Genomic DNA, 18,469 nt, shown 5'->3' with positions numbered 1-18,469 from the left:
TGGGTTTGATCCCTGGCCTGGGAACTTCCACAGGCGTGGCCAAAAAAATGACAACAATAACAGCAGGTCATCCAGTACTTTCTATGTGCTGGATTTTCCGCATACACATGCTCATTGAATTTCCCACAGCAGCATCTTAAGGTATAAGTTGGAGGATCCCTGAGTTACCTTTGAGGGCAGAGAGGCTCAGAGTCGAGGGTCACTTGTTCACAGTTGTATATTGGGGTGGGAGGTGAGTGGCTGGGCCAGGATCTGAACTTATGGCTTTGCAGGCTTAGTTGAAGCTAACCTAACAGGAAAGAGTATGTCTGTCCCCATTATCTGGGCCTTGAGACTCCCTCTGGGCCACTGAGGCTTGGACAGAAAAGCTTTGGACAGAAAGCTGTGTGTGACTCGGGCAGGTCTTGGCAGGCCTGAAGAAGCCCTGTCGTGGGCCTGGTTGGATACAGGGCACTCAGTGTGGTCCGTACCCCCGTGTGTTTGCCTTTAGGTTTTATGGGGATGGCTGGTCAGCTTCTCTGGCGTGTCTCCCCTTCTGGAAGGTGGAGGGGGAAGGTGGGGAGGATGGGAGTGATGGCGCCCTCTTCTGGGAGTGCGACTAAGTGCTCTCAGGGTCTTTGGCGATGGTGAGATTTTTAGGAACAGCCGGAAATTGGGCTCTGAGGGAAGTGCACGAGACCCATGACGTCCAGGGCCCTGGAAGGCGCTTGCCCTGTGGCAGAGGAGAGGTTGCTGAGCAGGCGGGACTCCACCGGCCTGCAGTCAGGCCACCCAAGTGCGAAGCCTAGTCTACCAAGCAGAGAGGCGACATGACATAGTGGCCCTGACCTTGGACTTTGGGGCCAAGTGTCCCGAGTTCAAATTCTGACTCTTGGAGTTCCCGTCATGGCTCAGTGGTTAACGAATCTGACTAGGAACCATGAGGTTGCGGGTTTGATCCCTAGCCTTGCTCAGTGGGTTAAGGATCTGGCGTTGCCGTGAGCTGTGGTGTAGGTTGCAGACGCCCCCATGTTGCTGTAGCTATGGCGTAGGCCAGCGGCTACAGCTCCAATTCGACCCCTAGCCTGGGAACCTCCATATGCCACGGGAGCAGCCCTAGAAAATGGAAAAAAGACAAAAAAAAAAAAATTCTGACTCTCGCATTCACTCCCTGGCACTGTGGCCTTGGGCTGGTTGTTTAACCTCTTCCCACCCCAGTTTCCTCTGAGGCAGTGGTAGAACCTGCCTCATAGATGGTTGTAAATGTTTCTTAATTAGGACAATGTCACAACATGGGTAGCCCTTGAAAGAGTAGCGGGCGCCTGGTTAAGCATCTGAGGAGTAACTGCAAGAATCAAATGGTGGAGCTCCCCTGTGGGCGCAGTTGGCTACGAATCCAGTGTTGTTACTGCAGCACCTCAGGTTCGATCCCTGGCTCAGAAACTTCCATCTGCCATGGGAATGGTCAAAACAAAATCAAATTGTTATTTTTGCTGGCTGGCTGACCTTGGACAAGTCATTTATTCCCATTTTCTCTAGTCAGGCAGCTGGAGCTCAGAGCTTAATAATTGGCTGGAAGGGTTCTTATGACAAGTATGACAGTATGTGATGCCCTGAGCAGGTGCCTGGCCCAGAGTGGGACCAGGTCAGTGTGATTAAATCTGTATGGAAGAGCTGGGCCTGAGTTGAAAGTCGAGGATGCTGCTCAGGGCTGGAGAGGGGCCTATTGGGTGTGGATCTGGAAGCAAGACTTGTGCAGGGCCAGTTGGAGAGCAAGGTGGTGTCATTGTGTGGACAGCAGGGGCCACTGGAGGCTATTTCCCCGAGGGATGTGGTCACAGGCACATTTTAGAAAAAGCATCCCAGGGGTCAGCCTGGTAGTGGGGCTGGGAGATTGGGGTGGGGGTCAAGGCAGAAAATGCCACTTAGCTGAGCTGGGGCAGTGGCTGAAGGGTCGAGAGGCATTAGGGGCCTTAATGCAAGTCTAGCCATAGGGACGAGAACTATGTGAACCGAAGATCTTTCCTGTTCTTAATGTTTGTCCTAATAACTTGAGTCAGGAGCCTTGCAGACTGGGGATAGGATGTTTGTGTCAAAATTTGAAACAAGGAGTTCCCGTTGTGGTGCAGCAGAAATGAATCTGACTGGGAGCCATAAGGTTGCAGGTTCAATCCCTGGCCTTGCTCAGTGGGTTAAGGATTCTGCGTTGCCATGAGCTGTGGTGTAGGTCGAAGATGCGGCTCGGATCTGATGTTGCTGTTGCTGCAGCTGTGGTGTAGGCCAGCAGCTGTAGCTCTGATTGGACCCCCTAGCCTGGGAACCTCCATATGCCACAGGCGTGGCCCTAAAAAACCCCAAAAAAAAAAATTGAAACAAGTTTGCTGTTGAAATAATATTGGTAAAATTTAAACAGTGTGGAAAGGGATAAGGTAAAAAAGTTTCCATCCTGGAGATAATAATTAACAGTTTGGAGAGTTCCCATTGTGGCTCAGCAGTTTAAGAACCTGACTAGTATCCATGAGGGTGTAGGTTTGATCCCTGGACTCACTCAGTGGGTTAAGGATCTGGTGTTGCCATGAGCTATGGTGTAGGTCGTAGATGCAGCTTAGATTCTACCCCTAGCCTGGGAACTTCCATATGCTACAGGTGCAGCCCTAGAAAAATAATAGTAAATGAAAATAAATAAGTAAATAATTAACAGGGTTTTTTTTTCCTGTGCGTGTATTTAAAAATTTCTCTGCCAAGGTATATGGAAGCAACCTAAGTGTCCATCAACAGATAAATGGATAAAGAAGATGCAATAGGGAGTTCCCGTCGTGGCACAGTGGTTAACGAATCCGACTAGGAACCATGAGGTTGCGGGTTCGGTCCCTGCCCGTGCTCAGTGGGTTAACGATCCGGCGTTGCCGTGAGCTATGGTGTAGGTTGCAGATGCAGCTCGGATCCCGCGTTGCTGTGGCTCTGGCGTAGGCCGGTGGCTACAGCTCCGATTCGACCCCTAGCCTGGGAACCTCCATATGCCGCGGGAGCAGCCCAAGAAATAGCAACAACAACAACAACAACAAAAAGACAAAAAAAAAAAAAGAAGATGCAATGTATGTTTATGTGTGTGTGTATACACAATGGAATACTACTCAGCCCTTAAAAAGAACAAAATTTTGCCATTTGCAGCAGCATAGGTGAACTTGGAGGGCATTATGTTAAGTGAAATAAATGAGACTAAAGGCAAATATTATGTGATATCACTTATATGTGGAATCTAAAAAATATAACAGACCAGTGAATATAACAAAAAAGAAGCAGACTCAGAACAAACTAGTGGTTACCAGTGGGGAGGGGGCGGAGGGGTGGGGGAGTGGGAGGCACAAACTATTGGGTGTAAGATGGGTTCAAGGATCTGTTGTACAACACGGGGAATAGAGCCAATATTTCGTAATCACTGTAAATGGAAAGTAATCTGTAAATACTGTATTAAAAATTTTTTTTAAATTAAGTAATCATCCCACACTTTCTCTCTCAGTACTTTCCTTCTTTCTTTCCCCTCTCCCTTCCTTACTTTCTCAATCTCTGTCTCTCTGGCTGTCTCCCACTTTCCAAAAAATTTCCACTGAATATGTATTACTGTTAGTGGAAATATAATTAAATGTTACCGAAAATGTCAAAAAATTCTCAAAAGTGTAGATGCCCACTTTAAAGCACATGAGCTTGATTTTATTTAATTTTTCACTTGACAATATAACTTGCTGTGGTGCAGTGGGTTAAGAATCTGACTGCAGTAGATTCTTAACCCACTGCAGTGGAGGTTGAGGTTCAGGTTCAGTCCCCAGCCTGGTCCAGGGGGTTAAAGGATCCACCGTTTGCATCTGCAGCATAGATCACAGCTGTAGCTCAGATTCAGTCCCTGGCTCAGGAACTTCCCTATGCAGTGAGTGCGGCCATAAACTTAAACAAAACACAACATACCATGCGGATAATTCTACCAGCTGTGAACTTGATCACATCCTCTTTGAATAGATTATGCACATCTTTGTAATTTACTTAACCAGTCTCCTCCTGACGATCCTGGAGTTGCTTCTAATTTGCTGTTAGAAACAAAGATTCAGGAAGGAGGGGAGGTGGTTTGAATTTAATCCTTTTATCCATCACCTTAGGAAGATCATTGAAAGCTGGTCTGTGGTATATGTGAGACCTATGTTCAATTTCTAGACTCTGTCCCTCCTTACTGTGTGATCTTAAGCAAGTAGCTTGACCTCTCTGAGCTTTCATTCCCCACCTCTAAAATAGGGCTGTTGTGTGGTGTGGGAATGTCTTCACAGGCACAGTGCAAGCTCTCAGATATTAGTCATTATCACCATTGCCATTCTTTTCTACCGAACCCTCTGTTGGATGCTCTCCATGTCCTGCTTCCCTGTGGCCCAGGTGGTGTGCGACGATCATGGCTCTCGAGGCTTCGGCTTTGTCCATTTTGAGACCCACGATGCTGCACAGAACGCCATCCGCACCATGAACGGGATGCTGCTGAATGACCGCAAAGTGTGAGTGGTGCAATGTGGGGGCGGGACCAAGGCTGAAGGGGCAGAATCATGGGTACCCCACCCCGGGACTGAGCAGCCTCTGCCTTTCTTCTTGGCACTGTGACCTCGGCTGACTCAGTGTCAGGGACTCCCTTTCTCCCAAGTAAAAAAAATGGTGCTGCTGTGTTAGATTCTGAGTAACAAATGATGTGGATGCTTTAGAAATTTTAACAGGAGCAGCGAATAGCCAAATCATCAATGAACTGGGTGATTTTTGACTTGTTTTCCAGCCTTCTCAGCATGACTGTGAATTTTATTTATTTATTTATCAACTTATTTATTTACTTACTAATTTATTTCTGCACCCACGGCATATGGAGGTTCTTGGGCCAGGGATTGAATCTGAGCTGCCGCTGTGGCAACACAGGATCCTTTAACCCACTGCGCTGGGCTGGGGATCAAACCCACACCTCCAGTGTGACCGAAGCGGCCATAGTCAGTTTCTTAACTCACTATACCACAGCGGGAACTCCCATGGCTGTGAATTTCACTGGACTTTTATTTCCTGGGATTTGGGGACCGAAAGGAAAGTTGGCATATACTTAGCCTGCCATCTTCATGCCTTTAAGCTTAGCATCATCCCCACTTCACAGATGGGACAATTGAGACACAGATGCTGGGCAGCTCCCTCCCCCAGTTCTGATGCTGCTCATCTGAAGGGCCCGAGGCTGAGCAGTGGAGGAGGCTTTGAGGTGGGAGATGCAGCCAGAGCCATTTTGTCCAGAGTTTCTCAGGGGAGTCACCTGTCAGCAACCCTTAACTTTGGAAGGCTTATCCTGATTCTCCAGAAGCGTGTTTCTCTCTTTGTTGGCTTTATTTTGCCTCTTTTCCCTTGTCATTCAGTTTCCTCCAATTTGGGGGGCCAGCTATAACTCATTTTACCTAATGTCTTATAGATACCATCAAATTTTGTCTTGCTTGCTTTGTTTTTCATAATCTAGGATACTTTCCTAGATGTGTTTATGTGAACTAGGAAATTCTAATTTTAAAAATTAGCATTGTGATTAAATGATTTCAGCCCCCTGGTCTCAGCAACCCTGGCATAAACTGCATCTAGTTCTCTTATAACCACTTCCCCAGTGCACCCAGCACATGTTAAATGAATGAGCAAATCCCTGTGAAGTGAGTTTGCCTTTTTTTTTTTTTTGTCTTTTCTAGGGCTGTACCCGAGGCATATGGAGGTTCCCAGGGTAGGGGTCCAATTGGAGCTGTAGCTGCCGGCCTACACCACAGCCACAGCAACGCCATATGCTCAACCCACAGAGCAGGGCCAGGGATCGAACCCGCAACCTCATGGTTCCTAGTCGGATTTGTTAACCACTGAGCCACGACAGGAACTCCCCTAGTTTGATCCCTAGTTTACAGGAATGAACCCTGAGGCTCAGAGCCATTGAGTAACTTGCTCAGGGTCACACAGCTTGGCACCTGTAGAGCAGGGATTCAAGCCCTTGTCTCTGTGACTCCGTAGTTCGTACCCTTATCTCCTGGCATGCAGGAGGAGATCCCTGTGCATTTGCCACAAGAGTGAAGTCATCTTTTTTTGGGGGGCGGGGGGCACCCTGAGGCATATGGAGTGCCTGGTCGGGGACCAGATTGGCGCCGCAACGCCAGATCCCTAACCCACTGTGCCTGGGATCCAGCCTTCATCCCAGTACTACGGAGATGCTGCTGATCCCTTTGCAGCACAGCGGACACTCCAAGAGGGAAGTCATCTTGACCTTATTCTGGAATACAGAATCTTGGCTGTTGGAGGTGCCGGCTTTGGATGCATACCCTCTGCCCTGTCCCCTGATGAGGGGTACAGAGGTCTGAAGGCTGGCGGCAGCTGACCTAGGGTTGCTGGGTGGGCTGGGGCTGGGCAGGGGGTGGCTGATGGCAGCTGCCCACCCTGTCCATGTGTCCACAGCTTCGTTGGCCACTTCAAGTCCCGACGGGAGCGGGAGGCGGAGCTGGGAGCTCGGGCCTTGGAGTTCACCAACATCTACGTGAAGAACCTCCACGTGGACGTGGACGAGCGTTGCCTGCAGGACCTCTTCTCCCAGTTTGGTGGGCTTGTTTCCCAAAGGAGTCGGGGATGACTTCTCCTCCAAGCTTGGGCTGGGAATGGGGCGGCCCTGGGGCTTCCTAAATAGAGACTTGGGAGAAGGGAGGGGGACCCCCGTGGGGCTGCTTCGACTCCCTTTTGAGCCAAGTTGCGCTTCCCAGGGAAGATTCTGAGTGTCAAGGTGATGAGGGATGACAGCGGCCACTCCCGAGGCTTTGGCTTTGTCAACTTTGAGAAGCATGAGGACGCCCAGAAGGTAGGAGCCTCCCCATGGCCCTGTCTTGTGGAGGAGGTACGGCACCAGGACTAGGAAGAAGGGGGATCAGGAGCAGAGGGCTCCAGCTGCCTGTGGAGGAAAAAAATCCCTCCCCAGCTTGGGTCCATACAAGCCAGGGCCCTTCCTGCCCGTGGTGAAGGCAGCCACCTTCAGCCTCCTCTGGTTGCTTCCATACCCTGAGGCTGGCTGGCTTTTCATAGAATCTTTTCCCATGCAAAGGAGCTCAGATAGGGGCCTTTGGGACAGCCATTACCCCTTTCTTGACTTGATGGTGGGCTTGAGGTCAGCCTTTGCAAATATCTTCTCCAAACACTTCCCTTCCCCTACTCTTTAGACCCATGTGTCCAATAGAAATGTAACATGAGCTGCATGTGCAGTTTCAAATTGTTCAGTAGCCACATTAAAAAGGGTAAAAAAAACCAAAAACCTGTAATCTTAATATGTTTTACTCAACTTATTCAAATTATCACTTCAATGTGATTTAATATGGATATAATTGATTGTGATATTTATGTTGATAAAAATTGAGATTTCACATTCCCATTTTTGGCTAATTTTTTTGAAACCTGGTACCTCTGGCATCTGTTGGTTCAGACTAGCCATTATTTCAGGTGTTCAGTGGCTGCATGTGACTGGTGACGCCGTACTGGACAGTGTAGCTGGCAGTCATTGATGGGTCTCGGCTCCTAACTTTCCCTCCGTCAGGAAGCCCCCTCTTCCTGGCTTCACGTGCTTCTGATGAGCTGCCCCTCCTGTCTGTCTCCATCCTTAGCACAGATCTCCCTGGAGAGAACCGAGGGTGGGGGCTGGCTCTCGTTTCACCATTAAATCTCCAGTATTTCATTGCTGGTAGGTTCCAGATATGCATTTGCTGAGCAAGGGAATGGGCCAAGGTCATACCATTAGTAACGAAGCAGGACCACTGTCCTGTTTGGCCTCCCACCATGAAGCACTTTCTACAGATTTCATTGATCACAGAAGAGCTCTGCTCATGGTGGATTCTGGCTGGAGACCTGGATCCTGGGGCCATCGGGATGGCGGCCACTTCTCACTAAGCACTGACCACGGGCTGGGCACTGTCTGCTTTTGCATACCCTCTCCTGTCTCCTTCCACCCATACGGGCTGTACGGTTGCTCTCAGCTTCCAGCAGGCTGCAGCTCGGAAGAGAGATCCACTGGGATGAGAACCAACCCTTTCTGACTCTCAAGTTTTGTTCTTAAGTAAAGGGCTCCTTTGAAAGGTAACTTTTTGAGTGTCCTCGGGCAAGTCCCGCCCTCTCTCTAGAGTTTGGTTTCCCTAATTCTAAAAGGACACCTTGAGTAAATGGGTGAAGCTGATATAGAACAGGCAATTCTTGGAGCCCCAGGTCACTTTGCATATATTTACATATATTTGCGTGTCTAGGTAAGGAAGCAATTCATTATGTGAAAATATTTATTAATGAACTGACCACTTAAAAAGTCAGTTCCCTTTCAAACATTTCTCCTCCCTAACACCAGTGTCTAATCCAAATCTTTTGAGTCAGTGTACATGTGGGTCTGCTTTTTGCTGAATTTTGCAGGTAAGTCAGTGCAGATTGAATTCAGTATAAATGGATTGCAAAGATATTGCTCATCTTGCAGAAGATGTACAATTTCATGCAGTCAAGGCCACTGGTGATGTGGGATCTGGCAGCCTTAGGCCAGTTAACTGAAAAAAAGAAAAATCAGCAAAGGTTAAGACGTGTGTGTGTGTGTGTGTGTGGGTGTGGGTGTGGGTGTGTGGGTGTGGGTGTGGGTGTGTGTGTGGGTGTGGTCTTTCTAGGGCTGCACCAGCAGCATATGGAGGTTCCCAGGCTAGGGGTCCACTCAGAGCGGTAGTCGCCAGCCTACGCCACAACCATGCCAGATCTGAGCCTCATCTGTGATCTACACCACAGCTCATGGCAACGCCAGATCCTTAACGCACTGAGCGAGGCCAGGGATCGAACCCACAACCTTATGGTTCCTGGTCAGATTCTTTGCCACTGTGCCACCCCAGGAGCTCCAAGACGCCAATGTTTTTAAAACTAAAGCCCTCCTAGTTAGCCTTCCCTGTCTTGGCCCAGGAGATGGGACTGGAGGCCAGGGCCTCTTGGGGGTGGTTACCAAGCGCTGGTTGCCTCTTCTCTGCACAGGCGGTGACAGACATGAATGGGAAGGAGGTGAGCGGGCGGCTGCTCTATGTGGGCCGGGCCCAGAAGCGGGTGGAGCGGCAGAATGAGCTGAAGCGCAGGTTCGAGCAGATGAAGCAGGACCGGCTGACCCGCTACCAGGTGAGGGTCAGCCTTCGTGAGGGCAGCTGCTTCCATGTGAAAGTGTCTGTGCGTGGATGGCCCTCTCTCCTCCAGCAATCCCACTTCCAAGAACTTGCTTGTAGGGACGGGGGGCGGGGGGGAGAGGCTGCAGCTTCCAGGTGATGGGCTGAGTGATGGGTGGGGTGCATGGGTGCTTTGTGAGACCGGGAACTAGAGGCTTGGTGGGGGGGGGGCTTCCCGTGCCCAGGTGGCCCATATCGACCCCTCCCCCATCCCGGGGCATTCACAGCTACATCTAGGGGTCTTAACTCCTAGGGCGTGAACCTGTATGTGAAGAACCTGGATGACTCCATCGATGACGATAAACTGAGGAAGGAGTTTGCTCCCTATGGAATGATCACCAGTGCCAAGGTGAGGGCCAGGGGCACCTACAGGGGATGCACAGCCTTCCCCTCCTGCCCTCACTGCCCCACCCCCGCCCTGTGGCTTCCAGGGAGTTGGTGCTGTGCTGCTCCGTCTCGAGTTTGGGGGCTGTATCTGACCCCACTGGAGCTTGTTGTCCATCTGTGGGCTGGTCTGGCCTGGAGGGGAAGAGGGTAGAAATACAGTCCCAGCCACACAGCTGAACTTAATTGTAACCTAGGTTTATTCAGCATTTATTGAGTGCCTACTGTATGCCAGAGTCCAGAAACTTATGTCACAAAATTTCCATTGACTTTTGTTGTCTGGGCTTGGCCCATGACATAATTCCTTTCAGGCCTCAGTTTCCCCATCTGGAAAATGAGAGGGTTGGACTGCATTATTCTTTTTATTTTTTTAATAATGGCTACACCCATGGCATATGGGAGTTCCTAGGCCAGGGATCAAATCTGAGCTGTAGCTGTGACCTGTACCCCAGCTGAGGCAACACCAGATCCTTTAACCCACTGCGCGCCTGGCCAGGTATTGAACCCATGCCTCCGTGGTGACCCGAGCTGCTGTAGTTGAATTCTTAACCCACTGTGCCACAGCAGAAACTCCAGGCTGCATCATTCTTCATTCATTCTTCTCCTTTTATTGAGCACCTACTGTGTTCCCAGCCCTCCTAGCACCAGAGATGTGATGTTGGCTCTGTGACCTTGAGCAGATGTCTTCTGAGCATCTATGAGATGGTTCTGAGCTCTGGCTTCTTATTAAGATCCCCTCAGGAGCTCTTAAAAAGACACTGGGGTCAGGCAGACTCAATGTAGGTCTCTGAGAGTAGGGCCTGAGCATCCGAATTTTAAAAGTGCCCCAGATGATTTTAAGATGACCCAGTGTTTGTTCATGTCATACTCAAGCACCTACTTGTTTGCCAGGCCCTATGGGTAGCACACAGGAACAAGTCAGCCGTGGTCCTTACTCTTGGGTTGCTTATAGTCTCGTGTGGAATTCGGACACATCACTGATTCAAGTCTACTCTAAGGTGTGATAAGGGTGGGGTAAATAGAGGAGGCAGAGCTGTGGTAGCTCAGTGGAACAGGAAGGAGGGCTTCCTGTAAGAAGTGGCAGTGGCAGCAGAGTTCGACTGGGCTGTGAGGAGGTAGGGAGCTGTAGGTGGGAATAAACAACTTTCCAAGGAGATCAGTGTGTGTCATGGAGCCAGTGTGATGTGATGGCTGGGCTTTTAGGAAGTGGTCTAGAAGTTCTTTTATCTGTCAAATCCAATTTTGAACGTCCTTTGGAGTTCCCTTGTGGCACAGAGGGTTAAGGATCTGGTGTGTCATTGCTGTGGCTCTGGTTACAGATAAGGTGCAGGTTTGATCCCTGGCCCAAGAACTTGCTCGTGCTAGGTGTGGCAAACAAACAAGCAAACAAAAAACACTAGGTCTAAATCCCAATCCTACCATTAGCAAGCTGAGGAAGGCTGAAGGAAGTGATTTTGCCATTTGGACCCTACTTACCCATCTGTAAAATGGGAGCAATGTTACCCACTCCTAGAGGTGTCTTGAGAACTCAGAGACCTGTATGTGGAGCACCTGCCCATAATAAGTAGTAAAATAATGATTTAATTGTTCATGCACATTGCATATACTTTCAGGAGTTTCACTGACCTCCTGAGGCCCTCTTGAATGAAAGGAGTCGTAAAAGTCTGGATTGTTTCCAGCTGAGGCACATTGGAGTGACTATATTGTTATAAAATGGGAATTTTATTTAAGTTTATATATATTTATACAATTAATGTATTCTATTTTATAAAATTGTGATTGTAAATGAGATCATCTATATAAAGTGCTGACAACATATCAAGTTCATAGTAAGTGCTATATCACTGTTAGTTATACTAATCTTATCTTTTTTTAACTACCTAACAGAAGTTCTTATTAACTTGTTCTGACAATATTTTTTGTACCAAGAAAATTTGGCTGTCTGACCCCTCCTGAGGATATTTTTAAATGCATAAAAAGAAATTCATAGTGCTACACAAAACAATTATATTGAAATATATTTATTAAAATACTGGGGCAACAGCAGTGTGTGCTGCTGTGTTAATGCATCACATTTATAAGATCTAGTGAAGCAGCAGCATAAAAGATTTTGAGGTCAGCAATAATTAATGTGATGACATATTTTATTCTTCCTGACAAAGTCAGAAGCATAGCTAATACTACTATAGCTTTCATTGCCTGTTTTCAAAATAGAAGAATATGCTAATGTGAAAATAAAGGTGCCATTTTCCCCCCATCTGAGCTCACAGATCCCCTGAATTCTATCCGTCCCCGGGGGAGCTGTGAATGCTCAGGTCAAGGCCCCTGTGTACGGGTAGCCAAGTGCAGCTGAAAATCACCAATGTTAGAGCAAGAGCGCCAGTAGAGCAGATTTAAAATTTTCTCAGCTCAGATCCTCATTCAGTTGGCCAGTGTCTCAATCTAAAAAAAGAATCAAGAATCATGAATGCAATGTGGATTGGATCCTTGAAGAGAAAAATGTTAGAAAGGCCAGCGAAATCTGAGTGAAGTCTGCGGTTCCGTTAACAGCGTTGTAGTTAATATTGCAGATGATAATTAGCAGTATTGTCTCCATGTTGATATTACAGTTTTGACAAATGTACCGTGTTAACATTGGGACAAGCTGGGTGATAGATATACAGCGACTCTATACTATTTTTGCAACTTTTGTATAAATCAAAAGAAAAAGGTTATTTTTTAATAAAAATGGCTAACAATATCTCCCCCAGATTCCTCAAAGAACTTGGCTTTATGCCTTGCTGGTAAACCTTGCAATGAAGGTTTACCAGAACTGTGGATTGGGTTCAAGTCATGGCTGATGTGTGATCCACTGGCTGGATGACCCTGAACAAGTCCCCCCCCTTTTTTTTTTCTCGTGGTATTGACTTTTGTTTCTATTTTAATCAAATGAACATTTGAAAGCACCAAAAGCATAAATTCAAATTATTTTTTCCTATTCCACACAAATCTCCTTATTGAAGTCTCTAAGAAATACAGCTCTTAAGAGCATTCCACTTGGTCCATGATGCACAAATGAACTACAGAATTGTATGGGTGGCTTAATAAAATCCAGGGAATAGTTGAAATTGCAGGTTTTCATCCTAGCGTCCTCAACCGAAAGGTTTAAGACTGTGATCTGGCTGATGGACTCTGCCCCTAGATGTTAATGGGTCCCAAACTCTGGTCCCACTTCATCACTGCCCCGCTGGCAAAGGCGGATACAGTTAACAGCTTAACCCTGCTTTCCATCACAGCTTAGGAGAATCTTTTCAGAAAGAAACTTGAGAGAGAAAATTAGCTCTGCAGAGCAGCTGTTCTCACTAACTCTGAGGGACAGTCTAGTAAATTAGCGCGTGGACTGGTCTCGCTAAGTCGCTGAGCCTCAGCTCCAGCACCTGTCAAGTGGGCGTGGCCATGCCCGCCCATCAGAGGGCCGTGCCTGTCCAGTGAGAAGGCGTGTCAAACATCTGGCATGCGGTGGGCCTCAGTAAATGTGGGGGTGACAGGACCCACCTCCATCGCAGTTTCTCCTGGGCCTGCTCAGGGTGGGGCTGGGCCCCCCCGGGAGGGAGGGGAGCATGGTCCCCGGCGTCTTCCTTCCCCGCCCCCAGCAGCCCTTGTCTTGTCTTGCTTTTAGGTGATGACAGAGGGTGGCCACAGCAAAGGGTTTGGCTTTGTGTGTTTTTCCTCTCCAGAAGAGGCGACGAAGGCCGTGACAGAGATGAATGGGCGCATCGTGGGCACCAAGCCACTGTATGTGGCTCTGGCCCAGCGCAAAGAGGAGCGGAAAGCCATCCTGACCAACCAGTACATTCAGCGCCTCTCCACTATGCGGGCCCTGGGCAGCCCCCTCTTGGGCTCCCTGCAGCAGCCCACCAGCTACTTCCTCCCCGCTGTGCCCCAGGTGAAGGCCCACCCATGTCCTTTCCCTGACAGTCAGACAGGGCAGGAAGATAGAGCTGGATCCTCAACTTGCTTCTGCTGGAAACTCACTCGGCAGGCACCTGTTTTCACCCCATCTCTCTCTCTCTTTTTTTTTTTTGCTTTTTACTGCCGCACCTTTTGTATGTAGTATTTCTCAGGCTAGGGGTCGAGAATCCGAGCTACAGCTGTCAGCCTGCACCACAGCCACAGCAACGTGGGATCCGAGCCTTGTCTGCAACCTACACCACAGTTCACCACAATGCTGGATCCTTAACCCACTGAGCAGGGCCAGGGATTGAATGCACACCCTGAGCCACAATGGGAACTCCATTTGTTTTCAATCTTTTTTTTTCTCTTTTCATTCCGTGCCAGTGATTTCCACTAGTCTGTCTTCCACCTCACTTATTCATTCTTCTGCCTCCTGTTTTCTGTTGTTCCTTCTAGTGACTTTTTAATTTCAGTTATTGTATTTTGCATCTCTGATTGCTTCATCTTTAAATCTTCTATTTTTTTGTTCAGTGTTTCTTGTCATTATTCAATCTTTGCCTCCAGTTTATTTCCAAGATCTTGAATCATCTTTACAATCATTAGTCTAAGGTCTTTTTCGTGGAGTTTGCTAATCATCAGATAGCAAACTGGAGATTAACTGTTTTTCTGTTTTTTTTGTTTTGTTTTGTTTTGTTTTTCTTGTTCCTTTATATGGGTCACAATTCTAGGGCTTTTCTTTTTCTTTTTAGGGCTACACATGGCATATGGAAGTACCTGGGCTAGAGGTCAAATTGGAGCCACAGCTGCCAGACTACTCTGGAACCACAGCAACTCAGGATCCAAGCCACAACTGGGACCTACACTGAAGCTTGTGGTGACGTCAGATCTGTAACCCACTGAGGCCAGGGATCAAACCCGCATCCTTGTGGATACTAGTTGGGTTCTTGACCTGCTGAACCACAGGGAGAGCTCCTTCCTTTTCATTTTGTGTAGATTTTTTGTATGGTCTCATTGCAGGCAATAGCGTTGTAGCCTTTCTTGCTTCTGATGTCTGCTCCCTTGTCGCTGAAGTTGGTACAGGGGCTTGCTTCAGGCTTCCTGATGGTAGGGACTGGTACCTGCCCATTGGTAGGTGGAGCTGATTCTTAGCCCTCTAGTGGGTGGGGCTTTGACTCCAGGTGTGATTAGAGGCCACTGTGTGCCTAGGAGGTCTTTAGGCAGCCTGTGCTTATGGGTGAGGATGTGTTCGCACCTTGTTTGTTTGCCCTGGGGCTTCTCAGTCCTGATGGGTGGGGCCAGATTTTTCCAAAATGGCAGCCTCTGGGGAGTTCATGCTGATGATTCTTCCCAAGACCTTTGCCTCCAATGTCCTTCCTCCACAATGAGCCGCAGTCGCCCCCTGTGATCCCCAGGTAGGTCTGACCCAGATTCTTACGGAGTCCCTGCTTTGCCCTGGGACCCAGTGCCCATGAAAGCCTATGTGTGCTCTTCAAGAGTGGAGTCTCCGTTTCCCCCAGTCCTGTGCAGCTCCTGCACACCAGCCCTGCTGGGCCTTCAATGCCAAATGCTCCAGGGGCTCCTCCTTCCAGTGCCAGACCCCCAGGCATAGGACCCTGACCTGTCACTCCTTGGGGTGAGTCTTTCCAGTCTGTGGGTTGCCTACCTGGTGGGTATGGGATTGCTTATGTCATGTAGGCGCCCCTCCTACTATCTGGATGTGACTACTGCTTTGTCATTTGGTGTTAGGATATCTTTTTTGGTAGTTTCCAGTCTATTTTGTTGATGGTTGTTCAGCAGTTGGTTGTAATTTTGTTGTTTTCATGAGAGAAGGTGAGCTCCAGGCCTTCTACTCTGCCATCTTAATCCCGTCTCCCACCCCATCTCTAAAAGGGGTAATAGCTTTGCTGTCAAACAGTGCTTCCCAATCTGTGGTCAGATACATTTGGGAATGGAGTTCCTGTTGTGGCTCAGCGGTAATGAACCTAACTAGTATCCATGAGGACTCGGGTTTGATCCCTGGCCCCACTTAGGGGGTTAAGGATCCAGCATTGCCAGTTAAGGATCCAATGAGCTGTGATTGCAGATGTAGCTTGGATCCTGCATGGCTGTGGTGTCGGCCCAGCAGCTGCAGCTCCAATTCGACCCCTAGCCTGGAAACTTCCATATGCTGTGGGTATGGCCCTAAAAAGACAAAAAAAGAAAAAAATACATTTGGGAAATATTGTATTCATCCAGAGAAGCCTGGATTTCCCCCTTCCCCATAGCAGGCAGCAGCTCGATGTGGGATCTCAGTTCCCAGACCAGGGATTGAACCTGAGCTGCAGTGGTGAAAGCACCAAATCCTAACTATTAGACCACCAGGGAACTCCCTCGATTTCTTTACTATATACCTTCTTCTACCCTAATATGCCAGCGTGCGCTGTGACTTTCCCAATGTGGCAAAGAGTGTGTAGCATTCCTCCAACTTAGATGGTCATTTTTTGTGGGATGTCTGCCAGCATCTCTCCTGGATGTTGCTGTCCGTGGGGCATGGTTTGGGGAAGGAATCTGGGAGACTTGGAGGAAATAGAAAGATGTCAGTAGAAAGGCGAGTGGCTCTGAGGCTGGGAACATTCCTCCCCCTTCAGCAGTTACACTGGCACAAGTTACAGTGGGAGGTGTCACTATTTTATCCAGGTTCCTGGGCAGGTAGTGCTGATCATTGGGGCAAGGATTGAACCTGAGATCTTGCCTGGAAGGGTCCAGGACTAGGGGACCTCCTGAGATGGGAAGTGAGAGCCTTCTTCCCAGCATCGTGGGTCTCTACTAAGCAGTCCCCTGGCGGGGGCTGGCGGGGGTGTGTGTTCCTGCAGCGCTGTGCCTGCTAGGAGGCAGTTTCTCACCTCCCCAGCCGCATCTCCCCACCCCTCACTCTCGGTCCTTTCCTCCCATGCAGCCTCCAGCCCAGTCGCCATACTATGCCTCTGGCCCACCCGTCCAGCCTCCCCCCAGGTGGACAGCCCAGCCACCCAGGCCCTCATGTGAGTGACCCAGGCTGTCCCCATGGGCCCCACGGGGCAGTGCGTAACAGCGGTTCAGGACACACGAGGTTGGGAGTCCAGCCTGGCCCTGCCCCTTCCTGGGGTGTTAGTTCGGGTGGGTAACCTTGCCTCTCTGAGTCCGTTTCCCCTTTCCAACGTGGGCCTGAATGAGATGTGCGTAAAGCCCCGAGAACCACGCTGAGCCTGTAAAAGACATGCCCTGTAGCCGTTATCCTCAGGGAGCTCCAAAGGCTCTAAATCCCTGCAAAACTGAGAAAATGTTAACTCCTGGAGTTCCCTGGTGGCTCAGTGAGTTAAGGATCTGGCATTGTTGCTGCTACGGCACGGGTTTGATCCCTAGCCCAGGAACTTCCATATGCCTCAGGTGCGGCCAAAAAAAGAAAGAAAAGAAAACATGGAGTTCCCATTGTGGCGCAGCAGGTTAAGAACCCGACTAGTATCCAGGAAGAGGCAGGTTCGATCCCTGGCCCCCTCAGTGGGTTGCCATGAGTTGCAGTGTAACTTGGATCTGGCATTGCTGTGGCTGTGGTGTAGGCCCACATCTGCAGCTCCGATTTGACCCCTAGCCTGGGAACCTCCATATGCTGCCCTAAAAAGGAAAAAAAAAGAATGCAAAAAGAAAAAAAGAAAATGTAACTCCTTTGGCCATGCTGTTGATGAATGGCCCTTCTCCAAGAGTGCAGTTCACCCTGACCTGAAGCTGCCCTGGGGACCAGGGTTGTGTGGTCCTGGTACCTGTGCTTCTTGAGGCTCTGGGGAGACAGAAGTTGGCTTTGTGATTGCAGATTTCCACCCCCTCCCCTGGACTTCTGGGTCTGCTAGTGAATTCATTCATCTTTCTGCTGATGAAGGTTCTGGTTCCCCTTCCGATCCCCTTCCCTCTACCTCCAGAACCGTCAGGCTGCCAGGTGCCCTCCCCCCCGCCCGATTGTCCCCTTCCACCCAAACTTTCTCTACGTTCTCTGTGCCACCAGCCGCCTACCCACCTGCTGCCTCAGTGGTCCGGCCAGCAGCCGTGTCTCGGCGCCCCTCCGTCCCCATCAGCAGCTCCAGGCAGGTCTCCATCCACGTGCCACGCCCGGTGCCCCAGACCCAGGGAGTAGGTGAGTGTGGGCAGGGTCCAGAGGAACAGAACAGAACCGCTCGGGGGTGGGGGCAGAGGCTTGCTGCTGGCTTCGGCATCAGAGGAGACTCAGAACCCACCTCCATGGTGACCCTGCCACTCGCCCGCCTGGAGGCGGTGCTGGATTTGGAGGCCCCGTAGTCTAGTAGTCAGCGTGGGCTCCAGGGTCCTACAGGCCCAGTTCCGGGCTGGCTGACTGTGTGGTCTTGCTCACTGCTGTATCCTCGTCTCTAACACTGGAGTGAAAATAGTACTCCCATTTTGTCATGTGGGCGATGCGATCAGACGTGCAGGGGCTCAGCACCAGCTCTGAACCCAAGTGCGGCGGGTGGCAGCTGTGAACAGAGGTAGAGGTTTTGGCTGTCAGACAAGCACACCCATTCTCGTTCAGCAGATGTTTGCGTTTCTGTGTGCTGGCCCATGCTTGGGCGCTGGGGATCTATGTGAATGCTGGTCTTGAGGTTTTATGCCTTTAGTGTTGCTGCCAGGCCTGACCGTCCCTGCTTCTTATAGCCAACATTGGTACCCAGACCACAGGACCTGGCGTGATGGGATGTGCTACACCAAGCGGGCCTCTCCTGACCCACAAATGCTGTTCAGCAACGCACAACAGTCCCAGGGTAAGGCTGGCCCGGCTGCCCTCTTAGCTGGGGCTCTGGTGGGGGGCCTGGCTCAGAACCTGTCTGAGGCCTTGGTTTCCTTTCTTTTCTTGGCTTGTAAAGTTTCATTTATTAATGTGTACCATCAAGAAGAGACCTCCCCCCACCCTTACAACA

General features: G+C 49.5%; 1 protein-coding gene across 1 annotated transcript in view; it reads left to right on the top strand.

The window, feature by feature from the left end:
* PABPC1L (poly(A) binding protein cytoplasmic 1 like) overlaps window positions 1–18,469 on the top strand; it is a 31,095-nt gene that overhangs the window by 5,515 nt on the left and 7,111 nt on the right. Inside the window, exons 3-11 of the mRNA XM_047771032.1 lie at window positions 4,399–4,514; window positions 6,460–6,599; window positions 6,759–6,853; window positions 9,031–9,168; window positions 9,466–9,561; window positions 13,255–13,521; window positions 16,465–16,549; window positions 17,545–17,673; window positions 18,207–18,313. Coding sequence (XP_047626988.1) covers window positions 4,399–4,514; window positions 6,460–6,599; window positions 6,759–6,853; window positions 9,031–9,168; window positions 9,466–9,561; window positions 13,255–13,521; window positions 16,465–16,549; window positions 17,545–17,673; window positions 18,207–18,313 — 1,173 coding nt within the window. The remainder of the gene's footprint in view (window positions 1–4,398; window positions 4,515–6,459; window positions 6,600–6,758; window positions 6,854–9,030; window positions 9,169–9,465; window positions 9,562–13,254; window positions 13,522–16,464; window positions 16,550–17,544; window positions 17,674–18,206; window positions 18,314–18,469) is intronic.

Source organism: Phacochoerus africanus, chromosome 3, assembly GCF_016906955.1.
Source record: "Phacochoerus africanus isolate WHEZ1 chromosome 3, ROS_Pafr_v1, whole genome shotgun sequence".
Taxonomy (NCBI): domain Eukaryota; kingdom Metazoa; phylum Chordata; class Mammalia; order Artiodactyla; family Suidae; genus Phacochoerus; species Phacochoerus africanus.
The sequence above is the reverse complement of the archived record's forward strand: the minus strand, read 5'-3'. Positions and strand labels throughout refer to the sequence as shown.